At 46.1% G+C, this 19,064-nt stretch overlaps 1 protein-coding gene across 1 annotated transcript in view; it reads left to right on the top strand.

Moving 5' to 3' along the window:
• Positions 1-19,064, top strand: part of soga1 (suppressor of glucose, autophagy associated 1) — a 306,906-nt gene that overhangs the window by 185,553 nt on the left and 102,289 nt on the right. Inside the window, exon 5 of the mRNA XM_034171735.1 lies at positions 10,041-10,103. Within this exon, the coding sequence (XP_034027626.1) occupies positions 10,041-10,103 (63 nt within the window). The remainder of the gene's footprint in view (positions 1-10,040; positions 10,104-19,064) is intronic.

Genomic DNA, 19,064 nt, shown 5'->3' with positions numbered 1-19,064 from the left:
CTTAGTGCTTAGCTCAGATAAGATAATTATAGTGGGCGATTTTAATATCCACACAGATGCTGAGAATGACAGCCTCAACACTGCATTTAATCTATTATTAGACTCTATCGGCTTTGCTCAAAAAGTAAATGAGTCCACCCACCACTTTAATCATATCTTAGATCTTGTTCTGACTTATGGTATGGAAATAGAAGACTTAACAGTATTCCCTGAAAACTCCCTTCTGTCTGATCATTTTTTAATAACATTTACATTTACCCTGATGGACTACCGTGCAGTGGGGAATAAGTTTCATTACACTAGAAGTCTTTCAGAAAGCGCTGTAACTAGGTTTAAGGATATGATTCCTTCGTTATGTTCTCTAATGTCATATACCAACACAGAGCAGAGTAGCTACCTAAACTCTGTAAGGGAGATAGAGTATCTCGTCAATAGTTTTACATCCTCTTTGAAGACAACTTTGGATGCTGTAGCTCCTCTGAAAAAGAGAGCTTTAAATCAGAAGTGTCTGACTCCGTGGTATAACTCACAAACTCGTAGCTTAAAGCAGATAACCCGTAAGTTGGAGAGGAAATGGCGTCTCACTAATTTAGAAGATCTTCACTTAGCCTGGAAAAAGAGTTTGTTGCTCTATAAAAAAGCCCTCCGTAAAGCTAGGACATCTTTCTACTCATCACTAATTGAAGAAAATAAGAATAACCTCAGGTTTCTTTTCAGCACTGTAGCTAAGCTGACAAAGAGTCAGAGCTCTATTGAGCTGAGTATTCCATTAACTTTAACTAGTAATGACTTCATGACTTTCTTTGCTAACAAAATTTTGACTATTAGAGAAAAAATTACTCATAACCATCCCAAAGATGTATCGTTATCTTTGGCTGCTTTCAGTGATGCCGGTATTTGGTTAGACTCTTTCTCTCCGGTTGTTCTGTCTGAGTTATTTTCATTGGTTGCTTCGTCCAAACCATCGGCATGTTTATTGGACCCCATTCCTGCCAGGCTGCTCAAGGAAGTCCTACCATTATTTAATGCTTCAATCTTAAATATGATTAATCTATCTTTGTTAGTTGGTTATGTACCACAGGCCTTTAAGGTGGCAGTAATTAAACCATTACTTAAAAAGCCATCACTTGACCCAGCTATCTTAGCTAATTATAGGCCAATTTCCAACCTTCCTTTTCTCTCAAAGATTCTTGAGAGGGTAGTTGTAAAACAGCTAACTGATCACCTGCAGAGGAATGGTCTATTTGAAGAGTTTCAGTCAGGTTTTAGAATTCATCATAGTACAGAAACAGCATTAGTGAAGGTTACAAATGATCTTCTTATGGCTTCGGACAGTGGACTTATCTCTGTGCTTGTTCTGTTGGACCTCAGTGCTGCTTTTGATACTGTTGACCATAAAATTTTATTACAGAGATTAGAGCATGTCATAGGTATTAAAGGCACTGCGCTGCGGTGGTTTGAATCATATTTGTCTAATAGATTACAGTTTGTTCATGTAAATGGGGAATCTTCTTCACGGACTAAAGTTAATTATGGAGTTCCACAAGGTTCTGTGCTAGGACCAATTTTATTCACTTTATACATGCTTCCCTTAGGCAGTATTATTAGACGGTATTGCTTAAATTTTCATTGTTACGCAGATGATACCCAGCTTTATCTATCCATGAAGCCAGAGGATACACACCAATTAGCTAAACTGCAGGATTGTCTTACAGACATAAAGACATGGATGACCTCTAATTTCCTGCTTTTAAACTCAGATAAAACTGAAGTTATTGTACTTGGCCCCACAAATCTTAGAAGCATGGTGTCTAACCAGATCGTTACTCTGGATGGCATTTCCCTGATCTCTAGTAATACTGTGAGAAATCTTGGAGTCATTTTTGATCAGGATATGTCATTCAAAGCGCATATTAAACAAATATGTAGGACTGCCTTTTTGCATTTACGCAATATCTCTAAAATCAGAAAGGTCTTGTCTCAGAGTGATGCTGAAAAACTAATTCATGCATTTATTTCCTCTAGGCTGGACTATTGTAATTCATTATTATCAGGTTGTCCTAAAAGTTCCCTAAAAAGCCTTCAGTTGGTTCAGAATGCTGCAGCTAGAGTACTGACGGGGACTAGCAGGAGAGAGCATATCTCACCCGTGGTGGCCTCTCTTCATTGGCTTCCTGTTAATTCTAGAATAGAATTTAAAATTCTTCTTCTTACTTATAAGGTTTTGAATAATCAGGTCCCATCTTATCTTAGGGACCTCATAGTACCATATTACCCCATTAGAGCGCTTCGCTCTCAGACTGCAGGCTTACTTGTAGTTCCTAGGGTTTGTAAGAGTAGAATGGGAGGCAGAGCCTTCAGCTTTCAGGCTCCTCTCCTGTGGAACCAGCTCCCAATTCAGATCAGGGAGACAGATACCCTCTCTACTTTTAAGATTAGGCTTAAAACTTTCCTTTTCGCTAAGGCTTATAGTTAGGGCTGGATCGGGTGACCCTGGACCATCCCTTGGTTATGCTGCTTTAGACGTAGATTGTGGGGGGGTTCCCATGATGCACTGTTTCTTTCTCTTTTTGCTCCGTATGCATCACTCTGCATTTAATCATTAGTGATCGATCTCTGCTCCCCCTCACAGCATGTCTTTTTCCTGTTTTTTTCCCTCAGCCCCAACCAGTCTCAGCAGAAGACTGCCCCTCCCTGAGCCTGGTTCTGCTGGAGGTTTCTTCCTGTTAAAAGGGAGTTTTTCCTTCCCACTGTTGCCAAGTGCTTGCTCATAGGGGGTCGTTTTGACCGTTGGGGTTTTTTATAATTATTGTATGGCCTTGCCTTACAATATGGAGCGCCTTGGGGCAACTGTTTGTTGTAATTTGGCGCTATATAAGAAAAAAGTTGATTGATTGATTGATATGATGGGTTTGTGAGGGAGCTCAGAACGGTGTTCGATCACCCTAATAGAGGAGAGACCGCTTCAGCCGTGCTGCTGTCAATGAGACAGGGGCGCCGGAGCGCAGCTGCCTATGCAGTCGACTTCCGCATCGCGGCTGCGAGGTCCGGCTGGAATGGCGCTGCCCTCCGCGCCGCCTTCGTAAACGGACTGTCGTTGGTCCTCAAGGAGCACCTGGTGGCTAAGGACGAACCGCGGGATTTAGATGGGCTTATCGATCTTGTTATACGATTAGACAATCGGTTAAATGAGCGCCGTCGGGAACGAGACGAAGGGCGTGGCCAGGCACGCGTCGTCCCTCTCCCTTCCGGTTCCGACCGCGTTCCGCCCTCCCCACGCTCCACGGCCCCTGCGCTCCGTGCGGTTACAGCCCCCCCTGCTGACGAAGCTATGGACACGAGTAGGGCAACATTTAGGGCACCGGTCACACAAAGGAGGCTGGCCCGCGGGGCGTGTTTTGTTTGTGGCTCGATTGAGCATCAAGTAAGGGACTGCCCCGAGCGGTTAAACACCAACGCCCGCCCCTAGAAACTGGGCTAGGGGTGGGCCTAGACGTTCACGTGGGACACACCCACATCGCCACACGACTCCCAGTTACAATCCTTTATGAGGATTTAACCCTGAAGGCCCCAGCACTGGTGGACACGGGCTCAGAAGGGAATTTGCTAGACAGCAAATGGGCCAGGGAGATAGGGTTCCCTCTGGTGGCGCTTACCTCGCCTGTGCAGGTACGGGCGCTAGATGGCTCCCTACTCCCTCCAATCACTCACAAGACACCACCAGTAACTCTGGTGGTGTCGGGGAATCACCGGGAGGAAATCGAGTTTTTCGTGACTCCGGCCACCTACCGTGTGATTTTAGGTTTTCCCTGGATGTTGAAACACAATCCCCGGATCGATTGGCCGTCCGGGGTAGTGGTTCAATGGAGCGAGACCTGCCATCGGGTATGTTTAGGTTCCTTGGTTCCTCCCGGTTCCCAGGCCAGGGAGGAGGTCAGAGCCCCGCCCAATCTAGGGACGGTGCCGGTGCAGTACCATGACCTTGCGGAGGTGTTCAGCACGGATCTGGCACTCACCCTTCCCCCGCACCGCCCGTATGATTGTGCCATTGATTTGGTTCCAGGAGTTGAGTTCCCGTCCAGTAGGCTGTACAACCTCTCACGACCTGAACGCGAATCAATGGAGACCTACATCCGGGACTCTTTGGCTGCCGGGTTGATCTGGAATTCCACCTCCCCGATGGGTGCGGGTTTCTTTTTTGTGGGGAAAAAGGATGGCGGATTACGTCCATGCATCGATTACAGGGGGCTGAACGAAATCACTGTTCGTAACCGATACCCCTTACCCTTGTTGGATTCGGTGTTCACGCCCCTGCATGGAGCCAAGATATTCACCAAGCTTGATCTTAGGAATGCGTATCACCTGGTTCGGATCCGGAAGGGAGACGAGTGGAAGACGGCATTTAACACCCCGTTAGGTCATTTTGAGTACCTGGTCATGCCGTTCGGTCTTACAAATGCTCCCGCGATGTTCCAAGCATTGGTTAATGATGTCTTGCGGGACTTCCTGCACCGATTCGTCTTCGTATATTTAGACGACATACTCATCTTTTCTCCGGATCCTGAGACCCATGTCCGACATGTACGTCAGGTCCTGCAGCGGTTATTGGAGAACCGGCTGTTTGTTAAGGGCGAGAAGTGTGAGTTTCACCGCACCTCTTTGTCCTTCCTGGCGTTCATCATCTCCCCCAACTCCGTCGCTCCTGATCCGGCCAAGGTTGCGGCGGTGAGAGACTGGCCCCAACCCACAAGCCGTAGGAAGTTGCAACAGTTCCTCGGCTTTGCGAATTTCTACAGGAGGTTCATTAAGGGCTACAGTCAGGTTGTTAGCCCCCTGACAGCCCTGACCTCACCAAAAGTCCCCTTCACCTGGTCGGATCGTTGCGATGCCGCGTTCGAGTTGAAACGGCGCTTCTCGTCTGCACCCGTTCTGGTGCAGCCCGATCCTAGTCGCCAGTTAGTGGTTGAAGTGGACGCCTCGGACTCAGGGATAGGAGCTGTGCTGTCCCAGAGTGGGAAGACCGATAAGGTCCTTCATCCGTGTGCCTATTTTTCCCGCAGGTTGACCCCGGCTGAACGGAACTATGACGTCGGCAACCGAGAACTCCTTGCGGTGAAAGAGGCTCTTGAGGAGTGGAGACACCTGTTGGAGGGAACGTCCGTGCCATTCACGGTTTTCACTGACCACCGGAACCTGGAATATATCAGGACCGCCAAGCGGCTGAATCCCAGGCAAGCCCGCTGGTCACTGTTCTTCGGCCGTTTTGACTTCCGCATCACCTACCGGCCCGGGACCAAGAACCAGAAATCGGATGCCTTGTCCCGGGTACACGAAGAGGAGGTCAAAGCGGAGTTGTCGGATCCACCGGAACCCATCATCCCGGAGTCCACTATCATGGCCACCCTCACCTGGGACGTAGAGAGAACCGTCCGGGAGGCCCTGGCACGAAGCCCGGACCCCGGGACTGGACCAAAGAACAGACTTTACGTCCCACCAGAGGCAAGGGCTGCAGTCCTGGACTTCTGTCACGGCTCTAAGCTCTCCTGTCATCCAGGGGTGCGACGAACCATGGCAGTTGTCCGGCAGCGCTTCTGGTGGGCGTCCCTGGAGGCCGACGTCCGGGACTATATCCAGGCCTGTACCACCTGCGCCAGGGGCAAGGCCGACCATCGCAAGGCTCCGGGACTGCTACAGCCGCTGCCCGTGCCTCATCGCCCTTGGTCCCACATCGGCCTGGATTTTGTCATGGGCCTCCCGCCGTCCCAGGGAAACACCGTCATCCTCACGATAGTGGACCGATTCTCCAAGGCGGCCCACTTCGTGGCCCTCCCGAAGCTCCCAACGGCCCAGGAGACAGCAGACCTCCTGGTCCACCACGTCGTCCGCCTGCATGGGATACCATCAGACATCGTCTCCGATCGCGGTCCCCAGTTCTCCTCGCATGTCTGGAGGAGCTTTTGCCGGGAACTGGGGGCCACGGTCAGTCTCTCATCCGGGTATCACCCCCAGACCAACGGGCAAGCAGAGCGGGACAATCAAGAAATGGAGCAAACACTGCGTTGTGTGACAGCCGCGCACCCGGCGGCCTGGAGTACTCATCTGGCCTGGATCGAGTACGCCCACAACAGTCAAGTGTCATCAGCCACCGGCCTCTCCCCCTTTGAGGTGTGTTTGGGGTATCAGCCCCCATTGTTCCCGGTGGTTGAGGGAGAGATCGGTGTGCCCTCGGTCCAGGCCCACCTGCGGAAGTGCCGTCAGGTGTGGCGTGCCGCCCGTTCTGCTTTGTTGAAGGCCCGGATGAGGGCGAAGACCCATGCAGACCGGCGGCGGACCCCGGCCCCTACGTATCGCCCCGGGCAGGAAGTGTGGTTGTCCACCAAGGACATCCCACTACAAGTGGCCTCCCCAAAACTGCAGGACAGGTACATAGGACCGTTTAAAATTCTCAAGGTCATCAATCCCGCCGCAGTGAGGCTTCGGCTTCCAGCCTCACTGCGGATCCATCCAGTATTTCATGTGTCAAAGCTCAAGCCCCATCACACCTCGCCCCTCTGTACACCCGGTACGGCACCACCTCCTGCCCGGATCATCGATGGCGAGCCGGCTTGGACAGTGCGCCGGTTGTTGGACGTCCGACGGATGGGCCGGGGCTTTCAATATCTGGTGGACTGGGAGGGGTACGGTCCCGAAGAACGCTCCTGGGTGAAGAGGAGCTTCATCCTGGACCCGGCCCTCCTGGCCGACTTCTACTGTCGCCACCCGGGCCAGGAGGCGCCCGTTGAGGGGGGGGTCCTGTTGTGTGGGCCGCTGAAGAGGAGGTACTGCTGGCCCACCACCACCAGAGGGCGCCCTGCCTGGAGTGCGGGCTCCAGGCACCACAGGGCGCCGCCGCCTCACGGGAGCAGCTACGGTGACAGCTGTCACCCATCACCTGAGACAGCTGACGGCAATCATCAGTGGGGTATATCAGCAGGACGGCACCTCCACCTCATTGCCGAGATATCGTTTCTACCGGAGAGGTAACGTATCGAAGCTAACGGAGTGTATCTTTTTGGATTGTGCTAGTTTGTGGATTACTGTTCCAACGAGAGGTGGAGGTAACTTCCCTGCTGTTCGGAGTCCTGGGTGCAAACACGCCCCCATCTAACTGTCCTTTGTTCCTCGCCAGCAGTACCAGGTCCGACACGCGGCGGCAGTGGCCACCTGGGAGTTCGGGACTTGGCGGCTCCAGTATTCCCGGGGTCCTGTGGCGGAGGAAGCCGTGTGGTTCCGGTCTTACCTTGGAGAGGCGTCTCCTATCTTCGAGCCTGCCCACACGACACTTTGTGAATTGACTGTTTGTTCATTTCCGTGATTGGTTGTATTCGTTGTGCACATTCACAACAGTAAAGCGTTGTTATTTTGACTTACTCCATTGTCCGTTCATTTGCGCCCCCTGTTGTGGGTCCGTGTTCCTACACTTTCACAACAATTTCTTTGTGTTTCAGCGATACTGTAATAACGTGCGGTTCTGTGCCGTAACATTTGATCACTTCTGTCCAAAATTATGTTTATTTCATATGGGCTATAATCTGTTTAAGATAAATAGGCATGACCTTGTGTTTGACCCTTTAAGATTACAAAAGGTGAAAGGTCATGTGACTAATAGAAAGGTGATACACGAGTGTTTAATCATAAGCAGATTTTTCACCAAACAGCAGTTCAAAAATCACCCCGTGTATGTGTGTTGGGCTGAACTGTTGACCTGTGACCCTGCCTTTCAAGTGCTTTTTCTCAAAGCCAAACAACTTTGTCTTCTATGACTCTGTAACAGTACTAACCACTAATCCACCGTGCCGCCTGTAATTCATTTTGCAAAATGTAAAATAGTATTTGAGACCTTCCTAAATTCTCAACAAAATGCCATCAGTGCTTTAATTTGAAGCAAAATTGGGAAGTTCTAAGTAAGTATATTTATTCAGCAACATTAAGTCGCTACGTGTAAATGAAGCAGCGATGTGGTGCGAGGGGTGAGGGTTCGAAGCCAGGCGGTGTCTGTCACCTGTTCCTACTCAGAAGAATCGCTGTGAATTATTTTTATTTTTCTGTTGTCTGTGTTGCTTTGCCAGTGTATCAGATAGTTTACCATTAAATGTAAGCGAGTGCACCTCCAGGGTTAGTTTTGCAAATAAAAACAAAATTTTGTCATCAGCCTTTTTTTTTCAAGATTGAATTGAGGCAAAAATAAGTAAACAAAATAAATAAAATGCAAGCAAAAATAAATGCAAATAAGCCCTAAAAAATATAATATATGACAGTGATTTTTTTTTTTAATTTATTTTTTTTATGATCGACTACGGCGGGAATTTTGGATGAATGGACAGAGGATGTTTTTTATTCAATTTAATTCAATTAATTTAGTTTATATAGCATCAACTCACAACAGTGTTGCCTCAAGGTGTTTCACACAAATAAGGTCTAACCCCAGAGCAAGCACACAGGCAACAGTGGTAAGGAAAAACTCCCTCTGATGATTTGAGGTAGAAACCTCAAGCAGACCAGACTCAGACAGGTGTCCCACTGCTGACGTCATACTACCAAAAAGGTTTTCATTGCAGAACATAACACAACAACACAACAGCAATTGATGAGAGTCCATGCAGATGTCGAGTCCACCATATGTGTGTGTGTGTGTGTGTGTGTGTGTGTGTGTGTGTGTGTGTGTGTGTGTGTGTGTGTGTGTGTGTGTGTGTGTGTGTGTGTGTGTGGGGTGGGGTCGGGACATCGAGCCACTCAGTGAATCTGTTCCTGCAGTGCGTTTAGCGTCCATTACAGAAATCGTCTAATGCAGCATGTGGATCCAACCACATCTCAGACAGAGAGAAAAAGAAAACAGAATCAGTCAGCCAGAAAAACTACAGTTTACTAATAAAATGAATTTAAAAGGGTCAGAAGCATAGTAACATGCTGTGCCAGTGTGCTAGCCGCATGAACGGGAGAATAAATGCATCTTAAGTCTGGACTTGAAAGTCTCTACAGAATCTGTTTTATTGAAGCAGGGAGATCATTCCACAGAACAGGTGCACGATAAGAGAAAGCTCTGTGACCCGCAGACTTTTTATTCATTCATTGTGAGTGTGTTAACTTGCATATTTTAGTATAAAACAGATGTCCTTCCTGACTTATGGCCCAGTCACACGGCACTTAACAAAGGCAAAGAAGCCCTTAAAATGTTGTCACACTGTGATGGAGTGAGTAAACTGATTAGTAACAGATTGAAATCATTTGTCTGGTGGCAAAAATCGCATAATCCGTTGGTCTACGGTTGATTATGGGCTCTAATGGAACGAGGACACCCAGTAAATCCGGGCTGAAAAGAAGACGAACAGATAACACACAGATAAAGCTCATGTCTACTGGACACCCTTTAGCAAATTAACGAACAAGTACAGGACAAAACGGTAAACAAACATGCAACCACCAGGGAAGCTCCCCGTCTGATGTCCGCTCAAAGTTTCCAACTTGAGCGGACATCAGATGGACATCAGCTTTTCAGTGGACTCGCCGGACATCAGCTGACAAGGAACACATTCAATAAATGAGAAAAGTACTTCTACAGGACAAAAATGGACAAGAACGATATCAATCCAACACAGTGTGACTTTGACTTTATGATTGATGTGTCTCACGTTTCGACTTTTTAATCTTTTAAACAGTCAGTAATTTAATTAAGTTAATTTAAACAGTCAATACGTCATTAGTCTGTTGCCAGATGTTCAAAAGTTTGGACACACAGCGTGTCCAAGCTTTTTCCAGTTGTGTAAGTTCAGACAGACCTTTTTTTGGTGCTCAGTGATATATATTTTGTAGTCTATAATTGGATTAAATACCACAACATATTCACAAACCAAAGGTTGACACAGTCTCATATTTGCCAACTAAAGGTATTGCTAATGAAAAACCAAAGTATGTTTCAAACTTCTTTTTTTTTTGCCTCAAATTGAGCCCTGGTGGTGTCAGCAGTTACTCAGGGGGTGTTTATGTTTGTGTGTCTTTTACAGAACTCTCAAAAGAAACGAGGATCACGACCCAACAACAAACCTGACAAGAAACCGTGTGTACAGGTGAAACGCGCACGCACGCACGCACGCACGCACACACACACACACACACACACACACACACACACACACACACACAGACAGAGTTGTTAAATTTTTTTTCTTCCAAATTTCTTTTCTTTTATTGAAAGTCAATAAGATATTTTAGACATGTAATCCTTTACAACTTAAATTGAGAGTGTGACGTTAATCTGTGTCACAGAGAAAGTGAAAATTCATATACATCAACGGGTTTTGTCCGTTTAATGTTAGCTGATTATGATGATGATGATAATAATAATAATAAGTTAGTCCTTTCAGCTGCTCCCTTGTTTTCACTCTGGGTTGCCAAAGCAAATCTGAGATGGAGCAGCATGTCAATTTGGTATAGGTTTTACACCGAATGCCCTTCCTGATGCAACTCCATATTATGGAGAGTGAGCAGGGCTTGGCTTTGAACCGAGAACCTTACACACTGGAAACACGCACACTTAATCACTTGGCCACCAGCCCTGCAATAAATAATAATAATGATAATTCCTATAATTGTTATTATTATTATTATTATTATTATTATTATTATTACTGTTACATTTACGTATATAGCACCTTTTAAGATAAAGCACAAGGTGTTTCACAAGAAAAAAGAAAAACAGAAAATATGAGTAAAATTAGGCAGTGCACGGGTTGCATTTACTCACTTAATCATGGGTGTATTTTGTGCATAAACATAAATTACAGCAGACTGTCCGTGTGCTTGCGACCTTGATGCACTGCTGCTCAGCTGATGGAGTCAGCAGGTGGCAGAAATGAGAGGTTTTCTGGCGAGGAACTGAAACTGTGCACAAAGTTTCAAAGCAAGTGTGTTGATCATCTGCGATAGCAGCGGCTCTCTGAGATAACGACAACTGCGTCAATCAGAAACTAACAGTGACGTGCTGCACACTGCTTTGCACCGCGTGTCATTAAGTCTTTGCTGTGCTACTTATTAAATACCTGATCGATTGTGAGTCACTCCGTGTGCCTCGTGTAGTTTACAGCAGACAGTTTAAGGCCTTGAATGCTCCCTTCGCCCCTTAATCTCCCCGTCTCACTTTCCTGCCCTGCTTTTTGTCCTGTGGGCGTTTGTGCTGAATCTAATCCCTGAATATTGAGTCACTGTGTGTATGTGGATTAAAGATCAAGTCTCAACATCACACTTTAAAGCTCCCTCTTCATTCTGTATCTCTTCTTCCACCCAAACCTTGAACATTTTTCTCCCCAAATCACTCAAAAAATGTTCAACAGTTTTTTTTTTTTATCCTCTGTAAAAGGAGCTACAGAACAATAAACTACACAAATATTAACAAAGTCCAGGCTCATAAAATATCTAATGGAACTGTTTCACCAGCTTCTCTCACTGTCTGCCCACTGATGTGAGCCATGTCTCCTTTTGGAGCCACATGCCATAAAAGGCTGTAAATTTCCAGGAGCTCTCCTGATTTAATGTGGCTGGAAAGCATGTAAAACAAACACTGCCATACACTGCTTATGAGAGAGTTATAGCTCAGTCAGTGTTAGAGTGTATGACAGGACACAGAATAAGAGAAGAGTCTTTACTATTATTTAATTGCTGATGGCACAGCTATTTAACACTGACACGTATGTGGTGTATATTTCAATACCTACAGAAAAATGCAAAAAGAAAACTGAAGCCATCCACACTAAATGCCTCAATGTACTGATCTCTGGGGAAAATTTAGAGCAGTTTCTCCTGTGATATCATTCTACGCTGATGATGTCGTGTTGTTGAAGTTGTTAATGGCCTACAGAGAAATCAAACCCAAACACAGGCAGAAAACACACTGGATTAGTTCTAAATTAAAGGTTTATTGACCACGGTAGGAGAGGTCATCATAAAGTCATAGCATCACATTCAAGATTGTATAATACAGGTTCAAATAAAAAAAAAAAAAAACAGGTTATTAAGCATATTTTCTCTGTGATTGCATTTTGTGGTGAAATATGCGCCACAATGCAGGAAATGGCATCTAAAAATTCAACATTTTCTGGGGGGCATGCCTCCAGATGCCCTGTAGGGAAACAAGACCAAGACACATTCACAAATCCGCACCCTCACTTTTACAAAATCCTGGATCTACCACTGAAGACAGGTGCATGATTGTGAATGAGACTCAGGTGTGCAGTGACAGAGTGTGGTGCACGCCCACACACAGATGTGGACCAAATGGGGAGCAGAGTGAAACTTAAACTTAAAAACAAGAAAGTGATCAAACATATCACAACCCTGAAGAATGAATGAGAGGAGTTTTTGCTGTATCTGTTTTTGTACTTTAGTTTTTGTTTTATATCCCCGACATTTATTTGCCGAAACACTCAAGTAAGTAAAAAAAAAAAAAAAAAAAGCTCTCATTGTTTTCAAGTTAAATGAGGAACTATGCAACATTTTTACCTTAATTTTACAGTTTTGGGGGAAAATGGGACCCTGACCTGTCTTCTTTCAGTGAGACTAGGTCTCGAGAGAAATACGAATTGCTTTATGGCACAACATCACATACATGCCCCTCCATTAAGCAGCTGTAAGAACAAGCCAACTATCAGGCACGGAGGACAGGAATGGCTGAATACAAATATAGGACTCTGACACATAGCTCTGTAGGTTAAAACAGTTTACTGAAACAGTACGCTGGATCCAGTACACATAAGGCCAGTCCAACAAGAGCAAAACTACAACTAACATCAGGCTAAGGCATGGTTGAGGAAACAGGCAGGTGGTCATAAACACAAGGAGGCTAGCAGGATGAGGAAACACTGTGAATACAGCTGGAAATGAAGGCACAAGGTGCATCGATCTGGCGGGGAACAGGTGCAACCGGTGGATCTTAAACACACCCAGGTGATGAGCTACAAATTACCAAAGAACAAAGAACTGGACCGGAATGGCTTGACGTGTCTGGCATGGAATGTGAGGTGAATGCACATGGACCTTGGAAGACAGAGATGGACAGAGACTGGGTTAATTATTTTAGAAATGGGAATGGGACCAAAGAACCTGGGAGCAAGTTTCCTGGAGATGCCACTCAGGGGTAGGTTACGAGTGGAAAGTCACACGTTCTGACCGGCCATATAAGCCGGGGCCGAGGATCTCGTATGCTCAGCTGCAGTCTTATACAATGCTGAGGAACGGCATAAAGCTCGGCTGGCCAGCTCCCAGGTTCGCTGACAAAGGAGGACAAGGCTGAGGGCTGAAGGCACAGGGGACCGTAAGTATGTGGAGGAGAACAGAGATGGTTGATGACCGTATACAACGTAGAAAGAGGAGAAACCAGAGGAAGATGATGGCAGACTGTTGTGGGCTAGTTCTATCCAGGGTAACTGTAGAGATCAGGTGGAGGGATGTTGTGAGGAGAGAATCCTGAGACCCTTCTCTAGTTCTTGATTAACTCTTTCGGTCTGTCCATTGGCTTTGGGATGGTAACCGGATCTCAGACTGGAGGTGGTCCTGAGCAAACAGCAGAACTCCCTCCAAAGGCCAGAGATGAACTGAGGTCCCCGATCCGAAACAATGTCCTATGGGAATCCATGCAAACAGAACACATGAGTCAGCATAACCTCTGCTGTTTCCTTGGCTGTGGGAAGCTTGGGCAGAGGTACACAATGGCACATCTTAGACAGCCTGTCCACAGTTGTTAAAACAACAGTGTTACCCTGAGAAGGAGGGAGTCCAGCAACAAAATCCATAGAAATATATGACCATGGCCATTTAGAAACAGGCAGAGGGTGCAACGAGCCTGCAGGTGGACGAGTAGAAGACTTATGGCTAGCACAGACCTGGCAAGCATTGACACATTCTATGACATCTTTGGCAAGCTGTGGCCACCAAAACCTCTGAGTCACAGACTCCCGGATTACAAGAAAAATGATTGTCATGACCCCACCTAATCATTTCCCCCCCGAGTGAGACCGGAACAAACAACTTGTCCTGAGGACATTCGGGCAGACCTGCGTCCTCTCAAGAGCTAATTTAACCTGTGATTCAATCTCCCATGTGATAGCTGAAATGAAACGGGGGGGGGGGGGGGGGGGGACAGAATGGATCGGACAGTACATCTGGGCTATCATATTCTTGTGACAGAGCATCGGGTTTGCCGTTCTTGGAACCAGGTCGGAAAGATAACACAAAGGTAAATATACTGAAAAAGACTGCCCATCTAGCCTGGCTGGCATTCAGATGCTTCACGGTGCAGAGATACGTGAAGATGGCATCTGTTCCCCCTCAAGCCAGTGCTGTCACTCCTCCAAGGCCATCTTAACCGCCAGCAGTTCGCGGTCGCTGATGCTATGGTTAAGTTCAGCTGCAAACAATTTTTTGGACAAGGCGGCACATGGATGTAACTTTTTATCCGTGGAGTTCATTTGAGACAGGATCACACCCACACCTACGTCAGATACATCAACCTCAACCACAAACTTAAGAGCGAGGTCAGGGAGGAGCAGCATGGGGGCTGCAGTGAAACGTTGTTTTAGGACCCTGAATGCCTCTTCACACTCCGGCGTCTAGGAGAATGACCGAAGAGATGAGGTTACGCTGTTTAAAGGAGCTGCGATAGTACTGAATTTATGTATGAACTTACAGTAAAAATGAGCAAACACCAGGAATCTCTGTACCTCCTTACGACTACTGGGGACAGCCCACTCGCATACTGCTGCAACATTTTCTGGGTCCATCTGAAATTCTCCCTCAGATATTACAAACCCAAGAAATTACACAGTGGATTTGTGGAACTCACACTTTTCAGCTTTAACATACAGTTCATTCTGCAGCAACGTCTGCAATACTGAGTGAACATACGAGGTCTGTTAGAAAAGTATCGGACCTTTTTATTTTTTTCAAAAACCTGATGGATCTGAATCACGTGTGCTTGCGTGAGCAAACCTTGAACCTTCGTACGCATGCGTGAACTTTTTCACGCCTGTCAATTACATCATTTTCTAGTAAGCAGCCTTTGTGTGAGGTGTGTGTCGTGCGCTCGGTGTTTTTTCAATCCAAGGAGAAAGACGGAACGACTGGTGATGATCCTATGGGCATCACACAGATTAAGGAGCAGTACAACTGGTTTAAAGACGTCCGCACAACGGTAGAGAGAGAGCCACGCTCCGGTCGGCCATCAGCATGCTGAAATGACCAGATCATTTCCAAAGTGAACGCTGTGGTGATGCGGGACTGTTGTGTGACTATCCGAGAAATTGTGGAAGAGGTGGACATCGGCACTTTTTCGGCACATTCCACTTTGACAGAAGATTTAGCCATGAAAAGAGTGGCGGTGAAAATCATTGTGTTGAAGTCTCACAGGACATGCTGTGACATGTCCACCTCTTCCACAATTGCTCGGATAGTCACACAACTGAAAAGTCACCGAAAGCCATCTGAATCATCTGCATGGTTTCCACCTGGCTGTCGCCCAGTTTCTGTCAAAATTTGATGCGGCGCTGCTCCAGTCGTTCCGTCTTTTTCCTTGGAATGAAAAAATGCCGAGCGCATGACACACACCTCACACAAAGGCTGCTTACCAGAAAATGATGCAATCGACAGGCGTGAAAAAGTTCACGCATGCGCACAAAGGTTCAAGGTTTGCTCATGCAAGCACACATGATTCAAATCCATAAGGTTTTTGAAAAAAATAAAAAGGTCCGATACTTTTCTAACAGACCTCGTATTGGGTGTGTGATTCAAAGTCTGGAGAGAAATGAGTATGTCATCCAAATAGGCAAGCACGTATTTGTTCAGATATTCAGACAGCACATTGTTGACTAAATTCTGGAAGGCCGCAGGCGCGTTGGTGAGACAAAACGGCATAACCAAGTATTCGTAATGACCAGTGGGGCGTGTTAAACGCAGTCTTCCATTCATCTCCCCACTTGATTCTGACAAAATGATATGCATTGCATAGGTCCGGCTTAGTGAATATTTTGGCGCCCTCCAGTAACTCAAAGGTGGAAGAAATGAGGGGGCAGAGGGTAACGGTTCTCAACAGTGATATCGTTCGAGCTACAATAATCAATACAGGGATGAAGAGATTTGTCTTTTTTCTCAACGAAGAAAAACGACGAGGGACGAATTAACCCTTTAACATGCTCGTAGATATCAATATGCTCTACCAAAAGGTTGAGTTGACAATTAAAGGTTAAGCCAGCCATGAGAGACTCCTATATATAGTCATTCATGGCGGTGCATTCAGGTGCCGACAGAGAATACAGTTTCCCTGGGGCAGGCTCGCCCCAGGGAGAGGCTCAGTGGCGCAGTCGTATTTGTGATGTGGTGGTAAAGATTTAGCTCTAGCCTTGCTGAATACCTACGCTAAGTCATGATAACAAGATGGAACCCCCTCGAGATCCAGGTTTGTGTCAGGTGGTGGTAGTTCAGATCTTATTAAACAGTTCTGTGAGCAGGCGGGTCCCCAAGAGCTGATTTGTCCTTTTGTTCAGTTAAAGTTCGGCCCATGCTGTTGTAGCCAGGGGTGCCCCAAAATTACCAGGTGAGTCATATTATCGAACACATGAAAACTAATAGATTCAGAATAGTTTTCAGCGATGACAAACAGACAGAGTGTGGTGAGTGATTTCACCCAACTCGTGGCCATCCACAGCGTTCACCACCAGAGCGCGGGAGAGGCAAAATAATCTAAGGTGTAAGGACCTGGTGACAGAAGACAACATTAATTTATCATCTGAACCAGTGTCAATAAATACTGGGATGGAGACTGAAGAAAGAGCTGATATCAATTTTACGGGATTTTTATTCTGAGACAAAGAGGAGGAAATGGAATTTTGACTTACCCGCACAGTAGATTTGGACCGCATGGAGGCACCCCTGACTGGACAGCTGGAGATCATGTAACCTCCCAATGTCAGGGATGTTCCTCCGGGGAAAGACGAGTACGTCCCAGCTGCATGGGTCCTCAATGCTTGTGGAGAGTTGACTGTGGAGCGATGGGACACTGCCGGCCATGTCGGTGGAGTGGATGTATGTGGCGGGATGAGCCGAGCTTCTCTGCGGGGTTGATCCGACATGCAATGATCGGTCTGGACTGCCAGCGAGATGAGCTCATCAAGGTCCTGGAAGATTGACGGCGATGAGTTGATCCTGGATGTCACTTGCCAGCTCCTGGAAGAATACGTCGAGGAGAGCGACGGGATTCCATTCACTCTTGGCTGCCAGAATGCGAAAGTTGATGCCATAGTCGGCAACTCGACAATTGCCCTGCTTCAGCCTCAGGAGTGAGCGCGCCACCTCGCACCCTGGAGATGTGTGCTGGAACACCTGCTGTAGTGCCGATGTGAAGGCTTAGAGGGAAGTACAGGAGGACTGGCACACGACTCCACAGATTGTGCTCGTTGGCTCCGTTGAAAACAGTTGCACATGGACAGCAGGAGAAGAAGGAAGGCGCAACGACTGGCAGTGAGTTTTTACATTTTGTGACATATGTTCTCCTGAGCTGTTGGAGGAGCTATGCAGAGAACAATGTGACAAAAAAACCCCCAAAAAAAACCAGCCAAAATCTGAGTAGAGTTGCACCTCGTCTCTTTAATTTTTAAAAATTAAATAATGTCTACATGTGTCCCTTAGAGATAGGGTGAGAAGTTCGGTCATCCGTGGGGAGCTCGGAGTAGAGCCGCTGCTAAGTAGCCAGCTGAGGTGGTTCGGGCATCTGGTAAGGATGCCCTCCTGGGCGCCTTCCTAGGGAGGTGTTCTAGGTATGTCCATCCTGGGAGGAGACCCCGGGGAAGACTCAGGACTAGATGGAGAGATTATATCTCCACACTGGCCTGGGAACGCCTTGGGATCCCCCAGTTTAGAGGTGGTCAATGTGGCACGTAAAAGGGAAGTTTGGGGTCCCACCGTTAGAGCTGTTGCCCCCGCGACCCCATCTCATCATCTCATCTTCAAACGCTTCTGATAAGCGGTTGAAGATGAGATGATGAGACTGATAATTTGTTTTTTGTTGCTCTTACAGTAAAGAAAAAAATTAATTGTGTATCTGACTGGTTTATTGAATTTCTGTACCAAGAACATCTTAAATACAAGTGATTAGAGTGTAATTACATTTGTGCAATTATGGAACAGTAGAATGTAACTCAGCTGATCAGGGCTTCATACAACATCAGTAATTTTATTATATCTATGTATTTGTTTTTTCATTTGTTTTATTATATCCATGTGTTTGTTTTTTGCTGTTTTATTATATTTACGTGTTTGTGTTTTTGATGTTTTTGTTATATTTATGTTTGTTTTTTTGCTGTTTTTGTTATATTCATGTTTGTTTTTTGATGTTCTTTTTATTATATTCATATGTTTATTTTTCTTGTGTTTTTATTATTTTATTTCATTGAGTCTAAACTGAGCTCTCGAGGTGCTGCTGGATTTATTATTTATCTGACATATGGTGGACTTTCTGGACATTATGAAAGTGTGATCAGATGGTCCTGTGGTGACTTGGCTGAGAAATGCATCAACTGCACCCTGAACCCATATTTGTTTTAGCTTTAGGTTGTCGGGTGCATATGGTAGAACAGGAAGGGCTCAGGAGCAATGCCCCCAATCACAAATCAAAATCATGTCATCTGATGATTCCCAGGGAAGCAATAAATAAAACTAAATAACACAACTAATTCATCACTTTACGGTTAGTTTTCTTCAGGAGATAAATCCATGAACTTTTATAAGTCACTGAATATGTCAATCATTAAGAATTACAAACAGTATGGACTGTAAAGTAATGCCTGGAGTAGGCATTTGTTAAAAATGGAGTCACTGTGGAAAAAACGAGACAGTGAGGGAAGCCGCAAAACACCCAGACTGCTGTGAAGGAGTTACAATGCATCAGAAAATATTCACAGCGCTTCACTTTTTTCACATTTTGTTATGTTACAGCCTTATTTCAAAATGGAGTATATTCATTTTTTTCCCCTCAAGATTCTACTCAC

The sequence above is a fragment of the Thalassophryne amazonica genome, chromosome 6 (genome assembly GCF_902500255.1).
Source record: "Thalassophryne amazonica chromosome 6, fThaAma1.1, whole genome shotgun sequence".
NCBI classification, from domain to species: domain Eukaryota; kingdom Metazoa; phylum Chordata; class Actinopteri; order Batrachoidiformes; family Batrachoididae; genus Thalassophryne; species Thalassophryne amazonica.
Note: the sequence above shows the minus strand (reverse complement) of the source record. Positions and strands in the feature narration are given on the sequence as shown.